The sequence below is a fragment of the Falco peregrinus genome, chromosome 7, assembly GCF_023634155.1.
Source record: "Falco peregrinus isolate bFalPer1 chromosome 7, bFalPer1.pri, whole genome shotgun sequence".
NCBI classification, from domain to species: Eukaryota; Metazoa; Chordata; class Aves; order Falconiformes; family Falconidae; genus Falco; species Falco peregrinus.
This window is the reverse complement of record NC_073727.1, coordinates 38,205,518-38,226,932: the sequence shown is the minus strand read 5'-3', so window position 1 is coordinate 38,226,932 and position 21,415 is coordinate 38,205,518. Positions and strand designations below refer to the sequence as shown.

The 21,415-nt window shown below is 37.9% G+C and overlaps 1 protein-coding gene across 11 annotated transcripts in view; it reads left to right on the top strand.

Moving 5' to 3' along the window:
• The first annotated feature begins 3,278 nt into the window (after positions 1–3,278).
• Positions 3,279–21,415, top strand: part of HBS1L (HBS1 like translational GTPase) — a 61,061-nt gene continuing 42,924 nt past the window's right edge. Inside the window, exons 1-6 of one of the 11 annotated variants that reach the window (XM_055810956.1) lie at positions 3,326–3,473; positions 5,129–5,200; positions 6,735–6,800; positions 7,493–7,553; positions 8,747–8,827; positions 11,165–11,359. In XM_055810956.1, coding sequence (XP_055666931.1) covers positions 8,785–8,827; positions 11,165–11,359 — 238 coding nt within the window. In that variant the 5' untranslated portion in view covers positions 3,326–3,473; positions 5,129–5,200; positions 6,735–6,800; positions 7,493–7,553; positions 8,747–8,784. Of the gene's footprint in view, positions 3,474–5,128; positions 5,201–6,734; positions 6,801–7,492; positions 7,554–8,746; positions 8,888–11,164; positions 11,360–12,018; positions 16,779–20,395; positions 20,425–21,126; positions 21,338–21,415 lie in introns of those variants that run through there. The other 10 variants (XM_055810954.1, XM_055810957.1, XM_055810961.1 and 7 more) reach the window with 10 other exon arrangements.

The window sequence follows — 21,415 nt, the reverse complement described above, 5'->3', positions numbered from 1 at the left end:
TTATGCTGTTTTTTCCCCTGGATCAGGTCTTGCTTAAGAATATTGAAACACACTAAATATTTTTTTAACTAAGAACTTTAAAACTACTAAAAAGCTGGGTAGCTTCACTTTCAGAAGTAGTAACATAATTCGAAAGACTTCTTGCTTAGCTAAAAGTAATGATTAAATATTTTATTAATTTATTTGGACTGTTACAAAAAAAATTTAGTAGTGCTGGGACTGGAAGTGCCCAGGAAACTGCTGAAAAAAACAGGATTGCCAGTAATGCTGCCACCTGGATTGAGACTGGTGGTTTTAGTTCACTCCTTAATGCACATGCCTTAAATATATAATCCCAGTGCACAGGAAGGAAATGAATGCTTGTAGTGTTTACCAGAAGTGACCTGGTTAGTCATTCCTCTGTCAGGGCTGCTGGAGCCAGACTGACGAGGTTCTCTGATGGTGCTTTAATTACTGCTGAAGGAATAATGTTTAGTTATAGACTTTTTTGCTATCAGATGAATACCTTTCGTGAACCTTGCATTCACTTACAAACAGCACTGAGGTATAGTCAGGGCTTGAGGACTAAAGCCTATTATTTCTTGAACACCTTTACCGAAGACATTGACACAGGTTTCAGGCTTAAGGAAAGGCAAGGAATGACCACAGTGTATTTATGACTGTTTGAAAATACTGTTGTAATACGAAGTAATAGTGAGTCTGTAAGAAATTGTTGTTCTTGTGTTGTTTTTTTTTCCTCAGGTCTTCACATGATATAACCTACTACACTTAAAATGAAGAAAACCAGCAGCCTTCCAAGTTCACTGTTAATGCCACAGAAAGACTACATAGTGTATTATCTCTTACACTGGGTTTAGATCATCTTTACATTCTTACAACTATTATTTATTTTCTTTTTTTAAACACTAATTTGAAATCTTGAAAAAAATGTTACATTTGACTATCAAGAAACAAAATGTGGGTCAAATCTGTGGAGGTCACGGTCACTGAAAATCAAGAGCAATAACGTAACAGAGATGAACGTAAAACTAAGCATGAAATTATTATTTGACAAACAGCTGTTGATTTGTGTAAAAAGCATGAATAAGAAGGAAAAAAGAAGCATTTTTGCAATAGGATGATTAGGCGTGAAATGAGAAATGTCACTATTTGAAAGAAAAAAAAAGCTAAATTTACATGACTAAGATTTACTGGAGTTTTTAACATTTGAAAAATGGAATCTAAGTAATTTTGGAGGCTGGAAAAAGTGCCATTTCCAAAGCAAAGCCATTGGCTTCCAAAGTAAAGACTGGCAGGATGCTGTGTGGGTTCTAGTGCTACAGTGTCTTAAGTTACTTCACTAAATGCTCAGATAGCACGTGCTGGAATCAGGTTTTTAATTCAGAATTTTGTCATCCTGGCCATATAATATTAAATCATAAAGTATGACAGCAATTCTTCACTTGTGTGTCTTCAACCTTTATCAAGAGATTGACAACTTCTGTCAAACCTCTGCTGTAGAGAACATTTGGGTCACTTAAGGTCCACAGGACACCAGCATTAATTAGAAATCTTTGTTTCCAATTCTATTTTAATCTTAGCACTATATGAAAAAATATTATATAGATCCTAAGTTTGTGCAGCTACATATGCTGTTCTGCACAAATTAGTTAGAAATATGCAAATAACTTAAGAAAACAATCTGCACATTTGCATACAATTTGTATATGAACACAAACTTCCGCTTATGTTTTAACACACTCCACCTCCGGCTGTGACCAGGAAGGATGTGGAGTTGCAGATAGTGGCAGTTTTGGCATGTGGGCCAGGATGAGACAATAGTTAGGTGGCAGTTACAAACGCAGGGTATGCGTGTTCGTAGGGATGTGAGGCTATGTGGTGGGATATAGGACACCTGGGGCACGCAGGTGGCTGGAGGAGGCTGGATTTCTGGTTTTGTGAAAGCTGGCTAAAAAGACGGTAAACAAAGTATTAAAGATCTTGAAGATGGAAACATCTGACTTGAGAAATATTCATGGGGTTGTCTGTCTAGCAGCTCCTGAGTATGTAGATGAATGCAGGCATCTGGGGAACAACTGGGCTGGAGGATGTAGAAGCAGCCGAGTCTGTCAGAAATGGCACTCAGCAGGGAGCACTGGCAGGGCCTGGGAACTGGGATGTGTCTCCTCCCCTTGCCACTGAAGCTTACAGTTTTCTCTGCTTGCCCTCCTCTCCTGACACAGTAAAAGGAGTAACTGTAGGGATGTTCCTTGATTACCTGATCCCAACAGCACCTGGAGGCTGAAACTGTTTTAGATGGTGGCTACAGTAATGTGTCAATGAAGTAAAATCAAGACCGCTATAGAGCCTAATACCTTGCCATTTTGCTGCTTAACATTACCAGTAGAAATGCTAATTAATATCGTTTGCATTTACCTGCAAGCCAGCACATTTAATCCCAGCCACTAGTCACTGGATCGTAACAGCCAGTAGTTACCAACAAGCCAGGTTAATTTGAGCTGTTTCAGGTCCAGAACTGAAAAAAGCTTGTAGTTAACTTCAAAGCCATACCAACTCTGCTCCTGTGGTGGTACACAAATGTGGAAATGGTGTTTTGAGGGCGTGTTGTAATGAGCATAGCCTTCAGCAAACGTAGGCCAACTCAGAATCCCACATTGTCATCAATGATACAACCATTTTGAATAACTTTAAATACACTTGCCTACATACATGCACATATGGTCGCAGCCATTTATTAAGTGTGAGGTGTGAGTAAGATGTAGCAGTGAGGGTTACACATCAAATGCCAGGACTGCACTCGACTGGAAGATCACAGTCATGACAGCGTCGGTGGCGGGGTGGTGGGATTGTGGTGGGATGTTGGCGGAGCGGTGGGATAGCTGCCGGGCGAGGCCGGGGCAGTTTGCCCGCCGGGGGGCCGGTGAGGCGTACAGGCCCCACCGCTTTTGGGGCCGGGCCCGCTCCGCGTTACGCAGGGCTGAGCACGGCGCTACCGGAGGAAGCTGCGCGCAAAAACTTCCCGGAGCGCGGGGCCGCAGCGGCCCTTCCCTCAGCGCCTCCGAGGAAGCCGAGGGAGCCCGCGGGCGGGCGGCACGGGCCCTACGGCAGCGGCCTCCCCGGCCTGCCCCCAGCCCTCCTGCCGCACCAGGCAAGCCCGCGCCAGCCGCTGACGTCACCACCGGCCCGGCGCAGGGGCGGAGCGCGAGCAGCGTAAGGAGCCGCCCCCCCTCGCCCCGCGCGACGGGCCGCCCAGGGAGCGGCCGGGCGAGGCGGGAGACGCCGCGCATGCGCGAGGGCGCGATGAGAGCGGGCGGGCGCGCGGCGCGCCTGCGCAGGGGGACAGCGCCAGCCCCGCCGGACACCAACATGGCGCCCTAGGTCCGCCGCGCCAGCACCACCGCGGGCGAGCGAGGCGGCCGCCGCCGCCATCATGTCCCGACACAGGAACGTCCGAGGCTATAACTACGACGAAGGTAGTGGCGGGCAGGAGGCGGCGGCGGAGCTGCGGGAACCGTCCCAGCCGCCGGCCCCTTCGCGCCCCTCCAGCCCGCACGCCTTCCCCCGGCGGGGCCCTCCGCGCCGCGGCTATGCGCGGCGGTGTCCGCGGGCGGGAAGGTGTGCCGGGGCCCGCGCGGGTGGAGGGGAGGGTGCGGGGGGCTGTCGAGGGCGGTGGGAGGGGAGAAGCAGCCGCCTCCCCTCCCTCCCCTCCGCGGGGGTTGGACGAGGCTCCGTGAGAGGCCTCGCCGCCCCTACCCCGCCCCCAGCCCCCCCCCCGCCGCCTCCCGCCTGAGTGGCGGGTGGGGCGCACGTGGCCGCGCGGCCGCTGCCCTCCGGGGCCGCATCCTGCTGCCAAGGTCGCCCCGGGGCTCACACGGGCAAAGCTCGGCTTTGGCGCGCAGGCCGAGCCACGGCAGGGCTTACCTGCCTTGCCTTAAGCTGCCGAAGTTGACTGCTTTTCAGGCGGGTGGGAGTGACCCTCTGTGCAATTGAACCTGCCCTTCTTTAGTCTTGTAAAACTTAAAAATTTGTGTTCCCAGTCTAACTCTAGCAAATTGTTGCTGTTGTTCAGCCATAATAATAGACATGAGGCAGCAGCTCTTCTTTGTAGAAGAAATGTAGTTCTTGAAGATGGAGTTGAATACCTGAGGAAGACCCTGTTTTTCAGACACCTTTCTGACATATGTAACTTCCGTGTGCATGGAATGAACAAGCTCTTGTGTAAGAACTCGGTCATACCTGCAGTACTGAAGCTTGCGTTGTGCCCTGACCCATTAACTTAGGCAAACTATGAATTGTGCACTTTTTTTCCAGAGGCTTCCTTTGTGTTGTCTTGGGCTGTGGAAAAGTGGACCACAGTTGATATTGGTGTGGGAGCAGCTATTTTGTTGCCTCACTTTGTCAGGATAGGTAAAAAAAAACACAGGAAATACTTCTGCCTACCTCTGGTCTTTTGCTGCTGAGTGAACAGATGCAATGTCAATATGTGTTATAGTAGCACAGATTGGGTTATGCATCACAGTCTTGGAATTGGGGAAGTCATGTAAATCCATGTGAACTGTGACATTTGTGTGGCCTACCCTGCAGGTTTTACTAGTGCAAATTTACCCATTATAGGCAACATTTTAGACTGGATTGGGGATTTTACTGTGTCATTCTTTCATCCTCTATAGAGATTTTTCTTCATCACAGAGTACGTGAAATGTTGATTTCAACTGAATCTCTGTCTCTGTGAAGTTGGGTGCCCACTCTGTAGAATTTATTTCAGTGTTTGTACACTGTGATTAGAATCTCTTCTAATGAGGTTGCTGACATACATAGTAATTTGCGGTCATATGAGGCTTAAGTTGATAGTGCTATTTGTAAATTTACTATTGCATTACGCGTAAGGTTTAATTAGAGGTATGTATATGTGTGGTCTTTGTATTTATACCATGTACAACTTCTGTAGTCGCTTACAATAATGTATCCCAAATGAAGTACGCTTCTGTCATCTTTTTTTATTATTATTTCATATAATGCCATTTGTTCTTCTTATGCCATTTATGATTCTGTAATGCTTTGTCTGGCCAAATTATTTGTATCCTTTCTAAAGTAAACATTTGCAGTATTTTTTGGTCTCCTTTCATAGGAAGGCTTCTGAGGTCTTGGATCTTGTGGCCTTTATTTGACCATATTCTATTTCTGCTCTCTTCTTTTTGAGGTATGGTAATATTCCAGCAGAGAGTATGTTGGTGATACAGTTGTTGATACTGTGGAATGCTTCTGTTGGTTCTATTCTGTAATTTCTGTCATTTTTTAATGATCATTTTTATGGTCAATGAAAGGTGAACCATTTTCACAGAGATGTCTTTCTTACTCTAGAAATTAAACTAGTATAGGATATACAGGTAGTTCAGATAATGCACACTGACAAGACTTACCTTGATTTCACTTAGTACTAAATCTGAATTAACCATTCACACAAGTCATTTTGGAGTTCCCCGTGACACTCTCCAAGTATTGGCCAAATTATGAAAAGGGATCTTACCTTGAAAAAAATGTATAGCTGTTCTCTAGACTTTTTATAGATTAATTGGTCCTAGCAAGGAACCAGGAGACAGTGGTCAAAAAGTAGATTAACAGTGCACTTTTTTTTTTAAAGACAATCAGTCAAAACAAGCTTATAATATGTTTTCTTTATCCTGAGATACTTAACTTCCAAAGTAGCTTCCTGGGTCCTTCATTAAACTTTTCTTATACTTGTGCCTGCCTTTTTAGCTACTGCTTTTCATTCGTGTTTTTTTGAAAATTACAGAGTTAAGTTGAGTTTGAGATAAGTGAACCTTTTGTGCTGCAAATTCTGAGGCTTTTATAGATGTGTACAGTGTTTGTAATGTCCCAGTTCTGTGGTCCATAAGTTGGTATCCAGTGCAGATTTTTTTTAGTTGTTAGCTGCTTTTTTTCTCTGGCTCTTAGAATTACAAACAATACATGTTGTTTGTGAAACTGCCAAGTGTATGCAGTAACATCTTTTTTCATGTATTTCCTTATTAGTTAGTGAAAACTACAAATTTATTTTCAAGGTTACATGGTACTAGGATATTGGGGGAGGGGAATGTGATTTGCTTTCTCTTTGTGTTTCCTCATAACTGATTCCTCTTTAATGGGGAAAGTGTATGGTTATATTTAAGTAAATATATAAGGTTCTTGGTTTTTGGCTGAAACAACTTTGCATGTTCAAAGGGAATTGTGAATTGTGTTTTTGCCTTGCTGAACTCAAAAAGTGTGTGGCCGTAAGGATGGACTAGAGAGGAAAGCTGAGAAGTAGACAGGTATGGAGTAGCAGTGCTAATCCTGAGTTGTTGGAGTAGGGATTGTAATTGAACTGTCTTGTGGTTAAGACTGTTGAGAGGTCAAGCAGAAATATCAAGAGAAGTGCCGTGGGTGAAGATTTGTGGAACTGTAGAAAGCTGTGTTTGGACTGTGAGGGCAGCCTTCCAAAGGAGATGCTGAAGGAAGAAGTGTGAAGCATGGCAACCCTTGAAAATTTTCAGCTTTCCTAATGAATAGAGTATTAAAATTACATTATTGTAACTCAGAATTTCTTACCAAGGTAAATAAACAGTACTTACCTGCACTTCTGGAATATTAGATATGCATACTTTCTTAAAACCTTGTGTAAAAACTACACTTTGAATTATAATATTAAGTATTTAGAAATTGTGCAGACTAATCTTACTGTTTCTGCTTCATAGATTTTGAAGATGATGATGTGTATGGCCAATCAGTAGAAGATGATTATTGCATTTCTCCTTCAACAGGTTAGTTCCAATGGTTACCTATAAGCACTGTCCATTGATGCCTACTCTGATATTTATTTGTGTATAAAACGGTTTTTAAAAGCTAGTGAAACTTTTGAAGAGTGCCTAGCGGCCATAAGAATTTTCAAGTCAGTTAGGTAACATGAGGCATTGTTGTACTTTTGGAAGTCACATTAGACAACTGGGCACATCTTCAGTCAAACAAGTATATTGTCTTGGATGGTCAGAATATACTTGATAATATAAAAATCTGAATGTGTTGGTAGTCTTGAAACGTTTGGTATCTTTCAGAATTGTTATTAAGATATAGCTGGGCTTAACAGTTATGATTCTGCACCTGGTAATTTGTCTTTTACACAACTTTGGGTAAATGTGGGGTAGGGAGTCTTATTGTGGGATGCAGCACTGATCCTTACTGGCTTGTGTTCTCATGCAAGATCTCATGGAGCTAAGAAGCCTTCTGGCATTTGTAATGTTGCAAAGTAGGTATGAAAACAGTGATGCTGTGTGCTCAGGTAAGATGTAATTGGAGCGTCTCAGCCCAGATGAATTCGGTCCAACTGTAGAATCATTAGGTTGTGTTCTGCAGTTGAATCTCTGGCAAGATTTTCCCGGATTTGGTGGCAGTGTTTCTAGAGCTGAGTAGGCTCTGAAAATAGTATGGCTGAGGCTGATGTGAAGCTGTGTTGCAGGTAACCATGCCACATCTAAATCCACTGCAACTGTGATGTAGTCTGTGTCCTCTTGCCACAGGTACTTGAGTTAATTAGGTCTTTAAAAATCTGTTCCTCTGTCATCCTGTTGATTTTGGTTAGTGAATCTAGGTGTGTATTTTTATCATTTGTAGTCACATTCCCCAGCAGATTGCTTGCATTCAATTTCCAAGTATTGCATTTTATGCTAGAATTTTTCAGACACTTTCTAAGAAGAATTAAGGTAGTCTTGTATTTTGTGATGAAAACATGCAACATGCTTACTTTTTACTCAAGTATAAACTGCTAAATTACAAAACTAATTCTTGCTTGTGCACAGCTATTTTCCTAAGAATTCCTTTTACCTAACCTTCATTTATAAAATAATCTGATCTAGATTGTATAGTAATATTTTAATACTTCCTTCAGTTATGGTGATTGAATTTGGAATGGTATGCATTTGGGAAACAGTTGCTAAGGCTATACTACTGCTGGATATACAAATGCTTTACGTATGTGTTTTAGAGCTGGAGAGCGTATTACATAACATAAGGAAATTTGTTTACATTATATTTTGTACATTTCTGAGAGAGGTAATGACTGGGTCTCATGTTCAACAAGAAGTTTTATCTATATATGTCTTAATGTGTTGCAAAATCAGAGTGGAATTATGTACTTGTTTAAAGTTTTGTGTGAATACGTTTTAACTCATGGGCTGTATTTCTAATGAAATTCCAAGAAGAGAAGAATGTGTTTAACTCCATTAAATTATCAGTAGTTTGACAGTGCCATACTGTGAAAGCAATGGTATTTTCATGATAATTTTTTTTTTTACTTGTAACTGAGGTAAAAAAATAATTGCGGAGTATGGTTCTGAAGGCATTAGGCCGTAGAGAGTAATTTGGTATAGAAAATACTACTTTTTTGAACCTGGGCATATTCTTTTGTTTGAATATTGAACTTGAATAATGCAGAATGAATATTGAATAATGCAGAATTACTGCATTACATGGATATGAGGATATTGCCCAGCCTGTGGTTTCACTGTGAGGATGACTTTCTTATATTCTAGCATGAACTGTTGTAAGCTTTGTACAGTCTTCAGGTAGTAATCATTATACAGTAGTGTTCCCCACCCCTGAAACCACTGCAACGGCAGCGTCCTAACACTTTTCCCCCTTCAGATATGTTTTGTTTTTAAAGGAGGAAAAAAGATTTGACTTTTTTTAATACTTTGTTTTGTGCCTAATGCAGCAGCTCAGTTTATCTACTCCAGACGAGACAAACCAGCAATGTGTGCTGAGCCATTAGAAGAAGAAGGATATGGCTATGAAGGTACAGATGATACAGCTGATTATTTTACATCTAATCATCAGTTGACTGACGTTGATAGAGGTAATTATAGACAATAAATAATTCTCAAAACAATCTATTTTATGAATTAAGGACTTACTAAAATAGCTTTAAATTAATGTTTGTAACTTGACTGACGCTGCTCACAACTTCGTAATCTTGTAGAACACCACCCTCCATGAAATTAGATAGCTTCAGTGGTGATTCTTTAAGCTTGTAACTGCCTTTTGTATAGTACTTGGTTGCATACTTTGAAACATGTTTTAGTTTCTTATTAGATGCAGTGAGATTTGATGTGAAATTCATACATAAGAACAACTGTACTGGCTCAGGCCAAGCATCCATGTAGCTCAAGGTCTTGATACAGCAAATGGATGCTTAGGGAAGAGTATTAGAAATGGAGTAGTTGTAGAATGATTTTTTTTTTTTGCTTGTATTGCATTCCAAATTATGGCAATTAGCAGTATTTCAGAGGTTTTCAAAGTCATGCATTTCCTTGAAATAGTAGCCAATATCTTCAGATATCTGTATCCTCTGCAATCTTTTCTTACCCTGTTTTGAATTCATTTGGTTTCTATTCTGTCCTTCAGCTGTGAATTCCACGTTACAAGCAGAGTTCTGAGTGGTTGAGGGCAAAATACTTGCTTTAGTTTTTTAAACTTGCTTCCTGATGGCTTAATTACATGCTTTGTGAGAAATACAAGTATCCTTCCCAAGTATTAATAGTTAACTTCAGGTTTTAATGTTTTGGAAAACGAGGATTATTTTTAAAATCTTGATAAGCTCAAAGTAAAGTGTGTTGGTGAATGAATAGTCAATAAAATACATGAATGAAATGTGGTATTTAAAACAAGTTACAGAAAATTCAGAAACAATGGACAGAATAGAAACAATCTAGATTCCATGTCAAGTAAATTGGTAGAAGCTATGCTAATGCATAGACACACGGGTAAAACATGATAAATTGGGGTGTAATAGACATGTTTTTACAGCAGGAAATAATGCTGTAGAGGGCAGTTTGAAAGAATCAGTATGTGGATACAGGTGATCTGGACGATACAGTATGGTACCCTGGCTCTTCAGAATGCTTTTGACAGACTCAAACAGTTAAGAATTGACATTGAAGAAAGAAGGAAGGTAAAATTCTGGACTAAAAGAAGATGGTAAAGAAACCTAGAAATAACCATTTCTGCTGTGAAAACAGCAGTTGTCCCACAAGACCTGTAATGTTTGGTATAGTGTGCAGTGTTGGCCGTTAACACAAAATGATTAATTGCGGTCCATCTGGCTGCAGAGAGTTTGGTAAGATTGGCCTTGTTGAATGTTAGATAGTAAAATGGCCAACTGGCACATTGTGCCAGGGCTGTGCCAGTACTTGTTCTGCAGAGCAGATACCTGGAGTGCATTGCCTTGCTATTTGGATTACAGGTTGAGGTTGCTGATTTGAGTAACCAGTTGGAATTCTGTGGTGTCAAATTCCCTTAGCAAAGTTCTTTAAACATCACCATCTTTGAGAAGGTGTTCAAATAAATAATCTGTAGTAGTCTTCCTGTTGTTCACTTACTGTTGTCTAAAATCTGAACTAGCAGAACCTATGATACACAGGAAGATTCTCTTCTGTTCTCTTGTGTTTGTATGTCTGATCAGCACGCTACTTCCAGTGAGTGGCAGCCTGGTGAATTTTCAGTCTTCCTGGTGTGTGGCAAGTCAAGACTTAAGAAACTTGTCTTAAGTCTTACAAGGCTTATACTGGTTGCAGAAATATGCTCCAAAGAAAGTTGATTTTATCAGCCAAAAAATGTATTACAGGTTTAGGAAAGGTAAAGATTACAGGTAGTTTAAAACCTGGCGCGTTGATCCAGAGTTTTCAGTTGTTAAGGCCTGAGGCCTCTGAAAATGCTGTTTTACTTTGGGTGTTAATTATAACATCTGTAAACACTGGAATTGTGTTGTTCAATGGGATTCCACGTTGACTTATTAAATTCGGATAATTTTAAGTTGTTTATTTGTGCTTCTCAACAGTGAAGATATTTAATTTCACAGCATCAAAGGATTTCAATATTGAGACTTTATAGACTAATAAATAGTAGTTGGTGATATGTTCCTTATAGCAATATCTGGAATTATTCAAATATTCTGCAGGGTTTGGGGGCAGACTTTATCATGGCAGTAAGTGAGATTAAAGTTAATTTCTAAAGGTTTTATCTCTTACTGTGATATTTTTCTCCTGTTTTTGTTAATCAGATGTGTGGTGCTAGTGGTTAGGCCACTTAAGACATTTTTTTTGTGCAGCTTATAACAGTCATATGTCTCTTTTAGCCCGTCTTAATTCATGCCTTGATCAAATGAGAGAAGTTTTGGCAGAGTCTGTACCAGAGCAAAAAATGGTGCAAGCAGTACTGGATAGTAAATTTGATGTACAGAAGGCTTTGGATCTTGTGCTTTCTCAAGGCAGTAAGCAAAATGTGAAGACCAAGAATGAGGACACTGTGACTGTAGGAAAGACAACAAAAGGTATACTTCTATTTAATTGTTTACACTGAAGATGATTCATTTCTAAGTACAGTTTAATTTTGGCTTTACAGGCTGTGAAGATGCCTGTTATTACATTAGAAATTTATTAGAAATTTAAAAAAGATGAACTTTTATATTTCTGTGTTCTAAAAACATTTAAAGGAAAGTAGCTTTTCTTGAGCTAGAAGTCAAAGTAACAACCTTAGTGTCAGTTTAAATTCAAACTGCGAGTATCCACAGTTCACAGTACATTTCTGATTTCTAATATATAACTTAATTGAATAAATAAGTGTCCTAAAAGTTGGACAACATCTTTAAGTTTTATGCACTTCCATTATTTGTGAACTGATAATCTCCCATCCCCAGTTCCACCCTTTTTTTGGTAGTATCTGTACATTAACTTTCTTGTTTTGATTTATGTTTAAATCTTTGTAATCCTTACTGGCATACTTTGCTGGTTCTTACAGTTTCTTAGGTATTTCAGTAGTTACCCATAATTTAATTGTATAACATTGCATGTCTTTGGATAACACTTAGTAATTAAATGCCTTTTCATGTTTCTCCTTGATTTTTCTGTTGCTGCTGTCAACTTTTAAAAAAATGGATATTTCGTTGTGACTGCATTTGCATCTGAAAATTATTGGCTATTGTAAGGTAAGGAGACTTACTTTGTTGTCCAGAAATGTGTATTGATACAGGTGGTTTCTCTTGTGCAGCAGAAAGTGTTGCTGACAACACCAACAAACCTGGGTTTGGAAACCTGACAGCCAAAAGTGGTTCAGCTTGTTACTCTCTAATTAAAAATGACAGAATACTCCTTAATGCTGAAAAATCCAATATACCTTCATCTGAAAGGAAAGGGTTGAAATGCTCTTCACTTGTTCTGTCATCTTGTTTCAGTGATGATTTATGTAAAGAATTGTTTTGTGAACCTGTGAATAAACAGGCAGAGAATCAACTACCAGAAAGTGCTAATACAGTAAATTTGATTTCTAACAGTGAAGATAATTACTTTAGTATAGGAAGTAACCCATCTGGATATTCTTCTTTTAAGAAGTTGGAATGCAAGGAAACACAGGACTTGAAATCCTTGCCAATGCAGAATGTGCTTTGTGATTCTCTGAGTCCTGAAGACTGCATTCCTCTTGTTTCCTCAGATACTTCTGATCGTAATAGTAATGCGTATTTTTACAGTCCTCCGTGTTTAACAAGTGCTTTAGGAAAATTGGCTCTTGATAACAAAGTCAGTCATACTGTAAATAGAAATAATGAACTTGAAAATTTTTCTTCAGTTGTGCAAAGTAGAAAACAAGAAAGCCCCTCTTCAGATACGGCTGCTTTGCCAGTGTTAAGGTCTGGAAGTACAATGTTGGCTGACTTACTTCAGGAGCACCAGGAAAGCAGTGCTAGCCACTGTTACTCTTTGGCTGACCTTTATACCCAGTCAACAGCAAGTCTCACTGATACAAAGTTGGGAATCTCACCATTATCGCAACTAGTAAGTCAACCTCAAACTTCAGGTGGGATGCCAGAGCTAACAGGATCTTTGTCTTCTCTAGTCCTGTCCAAAGTTTCTCCACGAAAGGAGGTTGAGAATTTATCACTCTCGGATTTAATAGCAGAGACTATTGAAGTAGACAAAACTCAACAACAGACAGACTTCCCCATGCTTGATGTAATTGAACTAAGGCCCTCTAAAAGAATCAACATTGATTTAAGTGTCCTCGTAAAAAATGCGGATGTTTCTGCAAAACAAAATGTGGTAGGACAGTCAAGTGTCTTGAGCCCTGAATCTAAACATTTAAAAGAAAAACAAGGAAAATATTCTGGTTTTGCCAAAACAGATAAAAAACCCAAAAGAGGTTTTGCTTCTAAGAGGCAGGATTTGTCCCTTTCATGGATAAAGGCATTGCGTGCAAGACCTTCAGCTTTTGCTTTAACCTTGTGTCTCCGTTATCCTCCAAAAGGTTATAAGCGGCGCACAATTGGTATACATAAGGCTTTCCTATACAGTAGACAAGTACAAGATGTAAAACCCAAGGAAACTGGTCCTATAATAACCATAACACCATTTGACTTCAAATCAGCATCTCCTGATGACATTGTGAAAGCTAACCAAAAAAAAGCTTTCACAAGAGAGTAATGAAAAAAAAAAAGAAAGCAAAAAACCAAACCAGCCAAGCAACCAAACCCACACAAACAAACCCCTCCAAGAAACAGTGTTTATGTCTTGATATATGAAAAATATTAATTATGTAGGACCTATTTATAATGCAGAATTGGATTTTTTTATTTTTTTGACATGTTACATTCTCACTGTTTGGTAGCAAATTTGTATGTGAACTTTTAAGCTGTTGCACTGAATATCTTTATTTTTGTCTAATTTTCACTGACAATATAACATTTTTAACTTTTGCAAAGTCTTGAACTTTACTATAGATATTGCATGCACAAAATTCTATAAACAGCATTAGACTTCTTGAAACATCTGTAGGTGTTGAAGATACAGTTTGTTGGGAAGAACACAGTTATTATTTTGTAATTTAGTTTTGCTATATGGTGTGTATAGTTTGGGGAGCAGGAACCTCAGTTTATATTATGACTGATGTAATAAATATTCTTAAAGTTAGATTTTCTGATAAGGTATGCTGGTAAACTGCCAGTCTTGTAGTTGATGTTTTCAGTCAATGTCATTATTCTCTTCTATCGTTATACTGATTACAATATTACAACAGAAATACCTTTAGTTTTAAAAAGCCTCGCTAACCTCAGGTCTTAATGGTTTTACTTGTGGTAGGACGTGTAATTTTTGATAGGACCAAATTTTCAGGGGAGCAAGCATTTAAAACTGTGTGCCTCCCCTCCACCCCATCAGCTGTCAAAAGTGTGGAATCCGCTATTTTGTGGGCATATACATGTATTTCATTGGAAGATTAGCTAGGATTCTGTGGTTTATTCTCAGGTTTTTTGGAAAAGTATTGGCATGAGCGTTTGCTCAATTGAAAAAAAAAAAAAATGGGCAGTGTAAGTGCTGTTTGTGTCTCCCTCTTGTCTGTTTTGAAGAAAGCTTTCTTTAGTAATGGAAATGTATTCTCTTCAACTGTTTGCACCAGTCGCTGTTACTTTGAATCTTTAAATGGACGATCAGAATTGGGACATTCTGAAAAATTTTTTTTAGCTGATAGTTACCAGATTCTGGTGCCCCTTCTAGTCAAATTAGTAACTACATGTGCATTTCAACTTCTCTTTTAGTAAATATTACTACTTTTAGTATGTTTCCAGTGTCAGTGTCAGTATTTTAGATTCTGAACAGCAATAAGTGCAATAAAAGTACTGCTGCAACTAGAAGAATGTTTGTTCAGATACTGCCATACGCTTATTCATGCTAAACTTGGCAGCTAGTATGGAACAGTAGATACAATTTTAATCTAATTTCTGTTGAGCATGTTGAATCAAAAAGCAGACAAAAGCTTTAGGTTTATTCCTAAAGTCAGGTTGCACTACAGTTTTGTTTCTAAATAAAAATAAAACATGTTCCAGTGCTCTCAGGTACAAATTTCATGTTCTGTATATTTTGCTTGTTTGTCTAGTTGATGCTATTGTCATTTAGAACTATGAACAGTGTGACCTCTGACCTCTTGAATGAAATTAATATTTCTTACCCTTACTAATAAAAGTTTTATATAATGACAGTGCTGCAGTGTTTATGTTCTAGCTGACATGTTAATCTAGCTATCTGTATTCTTACTTAGTTTGAGTGCCTTAAAGAACTGAAGTGTAAATAATACAATCCAGGGTACATGCTATGATCTGATAAGTTCATGGGCAGGACCAGAATTTATTTACTTTCTTGGAAGACTTCCTACAGAAGTCTGGCTGATACTGATGGTACACTGGTTGTTTTATTAATTAGTCTTAATAGTAAATTCTGCTTTTTGAACAGTATGGAATGCTTTTCAATGATCAGTTTCTCTGTAGTTACTCCAAATATTAACTTCCTACTGCTTAAAAGTTCAAGTCTCTTTTTCCCACTGAGGCACAATGTCCTACTTGGAGAGTTTATAATTAAAGTTCAGTTTTTCCAGAATTATATATATTCTTCTAGTAGAGAAATTCAAATTTTTAAAAGTAAAGTATTAGTGCAAAGTTTGGCATCATCATGCCTGGTATATTTTTAGGTGGTTTTGCTTACTTATGTTCCAAATACTCTTGAGGCACTAATTAATGTAGGTAGAGATTTCTAATACATGGCAGTTTGGTTTTTGTGGTTTTTTTAAATTTTCACTTGAATAGCTTTGTTTTTCTCTAGAAATCTTTCCTTTTACTCTTGCTGAACTTGTCCTTGATTTTGGTCTATTTTCTCATTCCCCTGGCTGCTTTTCTTTGCGTGACACTTCTTACAATTTTTTAATAATTTTGGAATGTAAACTGGACATACACCTAAATGTATGTGCTATGAATTCCATTGGAAAGTATGTACAAGTAGTGGGTGGCAATGCGTAGTACTCAGAGCTCATTTTTGCCATAGGTTTCATGCAGATCAAAGTTGAAACAAGTGACTGAAGCCAAAGGGCATCAGCATTACATCTTTATTGTAGATCTTACTGTGGGATTGATACCTCGGTAAACAATTTTGGATCTTGTGATATAGCTAAATTTTCATGTATAAATACTTTTTCATTTGCATTTGTGTCAGTGTTGTTAGTGGTCTTGAAGAAGAAATACATGCTGTTTAGTGTATAAGAAGTAGGGGTGGGATTTTTCTTCAGTTTGCAATCCTAAATCCCGAAGTGAGTGTTGAATTAGTACAAACCTGCAGGCTGAACACTGCAGAAGGTACCTAAGTGGTGGATAAACCTAAATTCCAATGAATTTTCAGTAGAGGTTGTTCATTTCCATGCTTGGAAAATCTTACAGTTTTGTTTTTATTAGGAAAAGGGAATGTGTTACTATATTTGCTTTTTAAGTGAAGCAGATATTTTAATAATTTCCTTACTGAGAACTGGGTTTGTGTCATTAGTGACAGGTTTAATTGTTTTAGAATACTGCATGATACTACAGCATATGGCACTTCTGTATAACAAGTCTGTCTTTGGCCTTTGCGCTGAAGTGTTTCTGCCTAATGAATGTTGGAATTCTTGTTAATAAATCTACTTTATGCTTAAAGAGCTTATTTTATTGATGTATGTATATAAATTTCCCCACCCCCCCACCCCCCATTTTTCAGCTAGTGGGTATCTTTGTCTAATACAGGTTGTGCTACTTGTTTTGGAATTCACATATTAACATTGTAAAGTACTTGTGTCTCTGTTTGCATATGGACATAAAGAGAATACTAAGCTACGTAGACCTACTACTTCTAGTATTCAGATTGTGTACTCCTAAGGTATTTTGTACATTAAATTTATTTTGTACATAATTTTAACGTGGCTGCTGAATATTTTTTAATACAAAATTGACTTCTGGGTATTGCTTTATCTACCTTTTAAATAAAGTACGTATTCTTAAAGGACTGACTTAATTACAGTTTCTTGTTAACTTACCTGATGGAAACAGTTGTGATTACATGTTCTAGAATAATTGTATCTATTGTGGAAACGGGCTCCAATTCTTGTCTAGGTTTGCATGGGCATAGTTCGTTCTTTCTATGGAAGACTCCTTTGGAGAAAGTAAGGCAAAAACTAGCATCTGCTAGTGTTTCTTCAGACACCATATTGAGGCTCTGGTTTGCGTTTGGTTAGAAATGGGTTTGTAAATTCTATATTTTATTTTTATTTTTAAGATAATTTTGATAGCATTTTTTTAAACCTTATTTGGATCTTAAAAAGGAAAGGATATCAGTGAAATAAGGAAAAATCAACTGTCTGAAGTTAGTTCTCAAGCTTTGTTACAGTGGAAATTAGAGCTACTACAGTTGAATTCTTAAAATGTCTCAATACCTGTTCCATTTTTCTCTTTTAGGTTTCCTTTTTCTAGCTGATTCTATATGAATTTGTTTTGGAAAATTAGCGCAAATTGAAAGTCACAGTATGTGAAGTATAGGAAAATAACCCCCATGGGGATATAAAAAAATATTAATGCTTTGTACCCTTTTGGGATGTGATTTAATGTAATTAGGTTGAGCTGGTTTTTAATTGCAACAGGAAACAGTTTTGTTTTGAGAAGAGTATACTGTTAGGAGTATAAGCTTCACATTAGAAAAAAACCCTATGGGATTAAAACTTCACATACCTGTTTTTTTACTTCCTATTCAGAAATAACAGTATGAGTAATTTCTCATTGAGTTGTTTAGACAGTTCTCAGGGTCTTAAGCTTCAGAGGCAGCAAGCTACTTGAATTTCTGGAACTGTTGCACAATAGTATTTCAAAATCTTACTTCTAAGACACTTAACTAGTGCAGTGAGGTAGTCCTTGCAATTTTGTAATTTGCCCTATTTCCTCTAATCATGTCATTCAAATACATTTTTCAGTAATCAGTAATTCCTGAAAATCTACACTTATGCAAAAAGCTAAAGAGCAACTTCTACTACTGGAAATAATGAGTAGCTATACAAAAGATTTCTATGAAGATAGGATATAGGTTGTCTTTATGAAATGCATAAATACTGAAATAAGCTACATACAAGGGCAGTAGTTCAGGGTTATGCACACAATCATTCATGTCTCTTGCAAATCTAAAGTTTTCAGCTTTTCAGAGTTGTTGAAGTGTTTTTGTATTAAATGTTGATTATGAATTGTGATTGGGAGGAAAAAAGCAAAAATTTCAATACATTGTAATTCATGCAGTAAAAATAAACTATAAAGTGCTGAAAGGGGATGCTTCTCTGTTTTATTGTTTCTTTGGAAGTGAGTTGAATGTTTGTGGACAAGGTATCCTTTTTTGGTTTGTGTGAAGTGTAGACAGCTGGTAAACTCTTCAGTAGATTTTATGTTCAATTCACTGTGTCCAAAATACTATTTAGATTATGAGGAAATGTCATTAGTCCAAGTTATTTATACTTCTGTGTGTGCTAATGATTTTGACCTTATAGGATTTTCTGCGGGGAAGTAAGAGAAAAAATTTTTGTGTGTTCATTCTGCACTAGAAAACAATGTGATGAAAACGAAAATCAAAGCCAATGGTGATTTATTTATTTCTTGAAGAAAGCTCTTTTGTTCTTTCTGAATTGCTATTTTAATGCAGTTTGGTGGGAATGGATCTCTATTTTAGCGTTGCTGTAGTGTACAGCCAGTTGCTCCTTTATGCAGACTGTTGAAGTATACATTTTTACCCAAAGTAAGAGCTAATTGCAGTTAGTGAATTTTAAGAACTCTTCATCTCAACAATCACTTATGAAATCGTTCATGGGTTTCTAGTGTCTATGTCATCATGAAGGTGTTCTTTTTTTTTGTTTATGGACATGTTACATTGCATACTTAAAACTGGGCCATTAAAAACAATTGTCAGTGACTTTCGAGGTATGGCAGTGGCTTGTTGGTCAAATAATTGATTTGGGTGCTTAGTGTTCATAGGGTCTTTTTAGAAAATAACCTATTGCCCTTCTCTACAACTTTCTGGTAATAGAATGACCTGTAAAATGGTTGTAGTCTGCAGAGATTAAAATGATATATTTTGGAAGAGAACTCATGAACAGTTTGTTAAGAATTAGACTTATGAAGATGCAGTGAAAATTGTCTTTTTTTTTTCTTTTTAAATTTATGAGAATATGGAGATTTTGGAGAAGAGTTGCTTGTGACTTATTTACTCGTCACATCAATGTATGGAGATAATAGCTGATGAAGATGGACATTATTTTAATATTTCAATTGGCTATTTTGAGTCTTTTTGTCTTTTTTTTTTTCCCTTGCTTACTTTTTCTGGCTAAACTACCTTTTAATTTCTTGTTGCTTGTGTTAGTATTGTAGAACTAATACAGATGCTGGTGAGTGAGCCAGATTCTTTTCCATTTCGGGCACCATTAATGGGATTATGAACCACTTTATGACATTAAGATTTTTTTGTTTCAGTGATGCCCGAGCAAGAAGGAGGTCAGATATCTGTAAATGTGCAATCCTTGCAAGAAATGCAAACTACTGTGAACTGAGCACGTCTTTTGACTGTAATTGGAGTAGCAAGGAAGCTATAATTTATTTATTTTTTTTCAGGTGAAGTCATTCCCATAGTTGAGCTGTCTTTGTGGGGACACTAGCTGTTTTGGTTTATGGTAATTTCTCGGGAATAGCACCAAGAACAGGGCCTCTACAGGGCTATATGTATAAATACTTCATAAGAAACAACCTTCAGAGTAAAGAGTTAATGTTGAAAGTAAGGCACAGGAAGCTGAAAAGCCTTACTCATGATATGCCAGATAATCTAGGAATAGAGTACAGGTCTCAAGCTTTAGTCTAGTTTTCTAGATACTGGACTATACTACTTCACTTTTAGCTGTTAATAGAGGAGCAGCTTCTTCACTGGCATTTATTTTTTTATTTATGTTTTTTATTAATGCTGCAGGTACTCAGATTTTTGATGTAGCTATTAAGACAGTGTGGGCAGTTTCGAGTATATAAGCCACAAGTAAAATTAGTAGGTGCTTAGCTTGCATTTTATTGATGTTCTTTTGTTTTTCAATTTTCTGGAATTCTTTTCTTTTGCCTCTCCTGTATAACTGTCTTCCTTAATTTTTGCTTTACACCACTAACAAACAAAAATTCCACAAACGCCACCACAATGTGACTTAACATAATTAGCTTTTTCTTTTCACTCAGTCAAATGCCGCAAGGTTTGTTTTTGGTTCAGAATGGTGGGTGTTTCTTGGTGCATGGACAAATACCTAATTGTCTTCTGTCTTTTTATGCTACAGGTGGACTCATAGCAGTTGTTTCTGAGTGCAACATGTCAGAATGCAGATTACTGTGCTTTAACAGATAAATTATCTCTTCTGTATTTATTAACCACATCTGTGGTTAATGGACAAGTGAAGTTAGGAGTCTTAGATGAAAAAACAAACTGATACTTTTTGGATTTTATTTATAGGGAGAATTCCAAAGAAATCCTGGAGGAGCAAACGTTCTGCAGTTTAATGGTGATGTACAATATATTTTTATGAGCTTAGAGTCCCTCAGGTTTTACTTCAATTTATCATACTAGGCCCTTAATGCTTTGGTTTTGCACGTTTGAAAAATCCATTATTTGTACCAGAGTAGCTCAGAAGAAATTTTTCTCCCCAACTTCGATCGGCTGTGCTCACTTTTCTGTAACATGACAGTTCTCAAATGTCTGCTGTAGTGATGAGAGCCCATTGTATTTAATACGACTCGGATATGGCATGTATTCAGTCTGTGGCAAAGAGAATGTGTTCTTTACTGAATGGAAATGTTTGAAATCTGACAGAACTGGTGATATAGTTATATCTTAAATCATGGAAAGTAATGAGAATTTAAGACTTCCGTGTTTTGTGTAAGAAAAATATATACACAGACTTCAAGAAGTTATGAATCTGACGCTGAGGTACTGTGTGGGTTTTAGAAAGGAAGTGGCTTATTTCAGGGAAAAATGTGTCACTAGCAATGAAAAGCTTTTTAAAATCCTTTGAGATACTTTTTGAGATTCTCCTCATACATGCTGTACACCTACACTGGAAAAAGTGACACTCCAGGCTTTTTCTCAGTTTTCTTTTATGGGTCTTCAACATTAGTTTGGTTCACTTTTTTTTTACTTTTTTTTTTCAGACAAAGTATAAACCAATACAAAGGCAATAATTTTCATATTTTCATAATTGACTGTTATCATCTATGAAAGTCAGAACTTTTGAGATTCCAGAAGAACTAGAGATCCTGGGGGAACAGTAATTCCCCTTATTCTTACAGTGGTCTTCTATCTCAGTGCCTTCAGGTCATGGTAAAGATCAACCTTCAGCTGTTTTTTTCTGTCTTTAGAAGGTGAAGTGCAGAATTTTAAGTTCTCAGATGTGATGTGATTGCTGGAGTGCCAGGAAGGTATGGTTGGAGTAACTTTTTAATCCTATTAGGTTTAAGAATGAATGATTGCTGCTGTAGTGCTGTTGTATATGAATT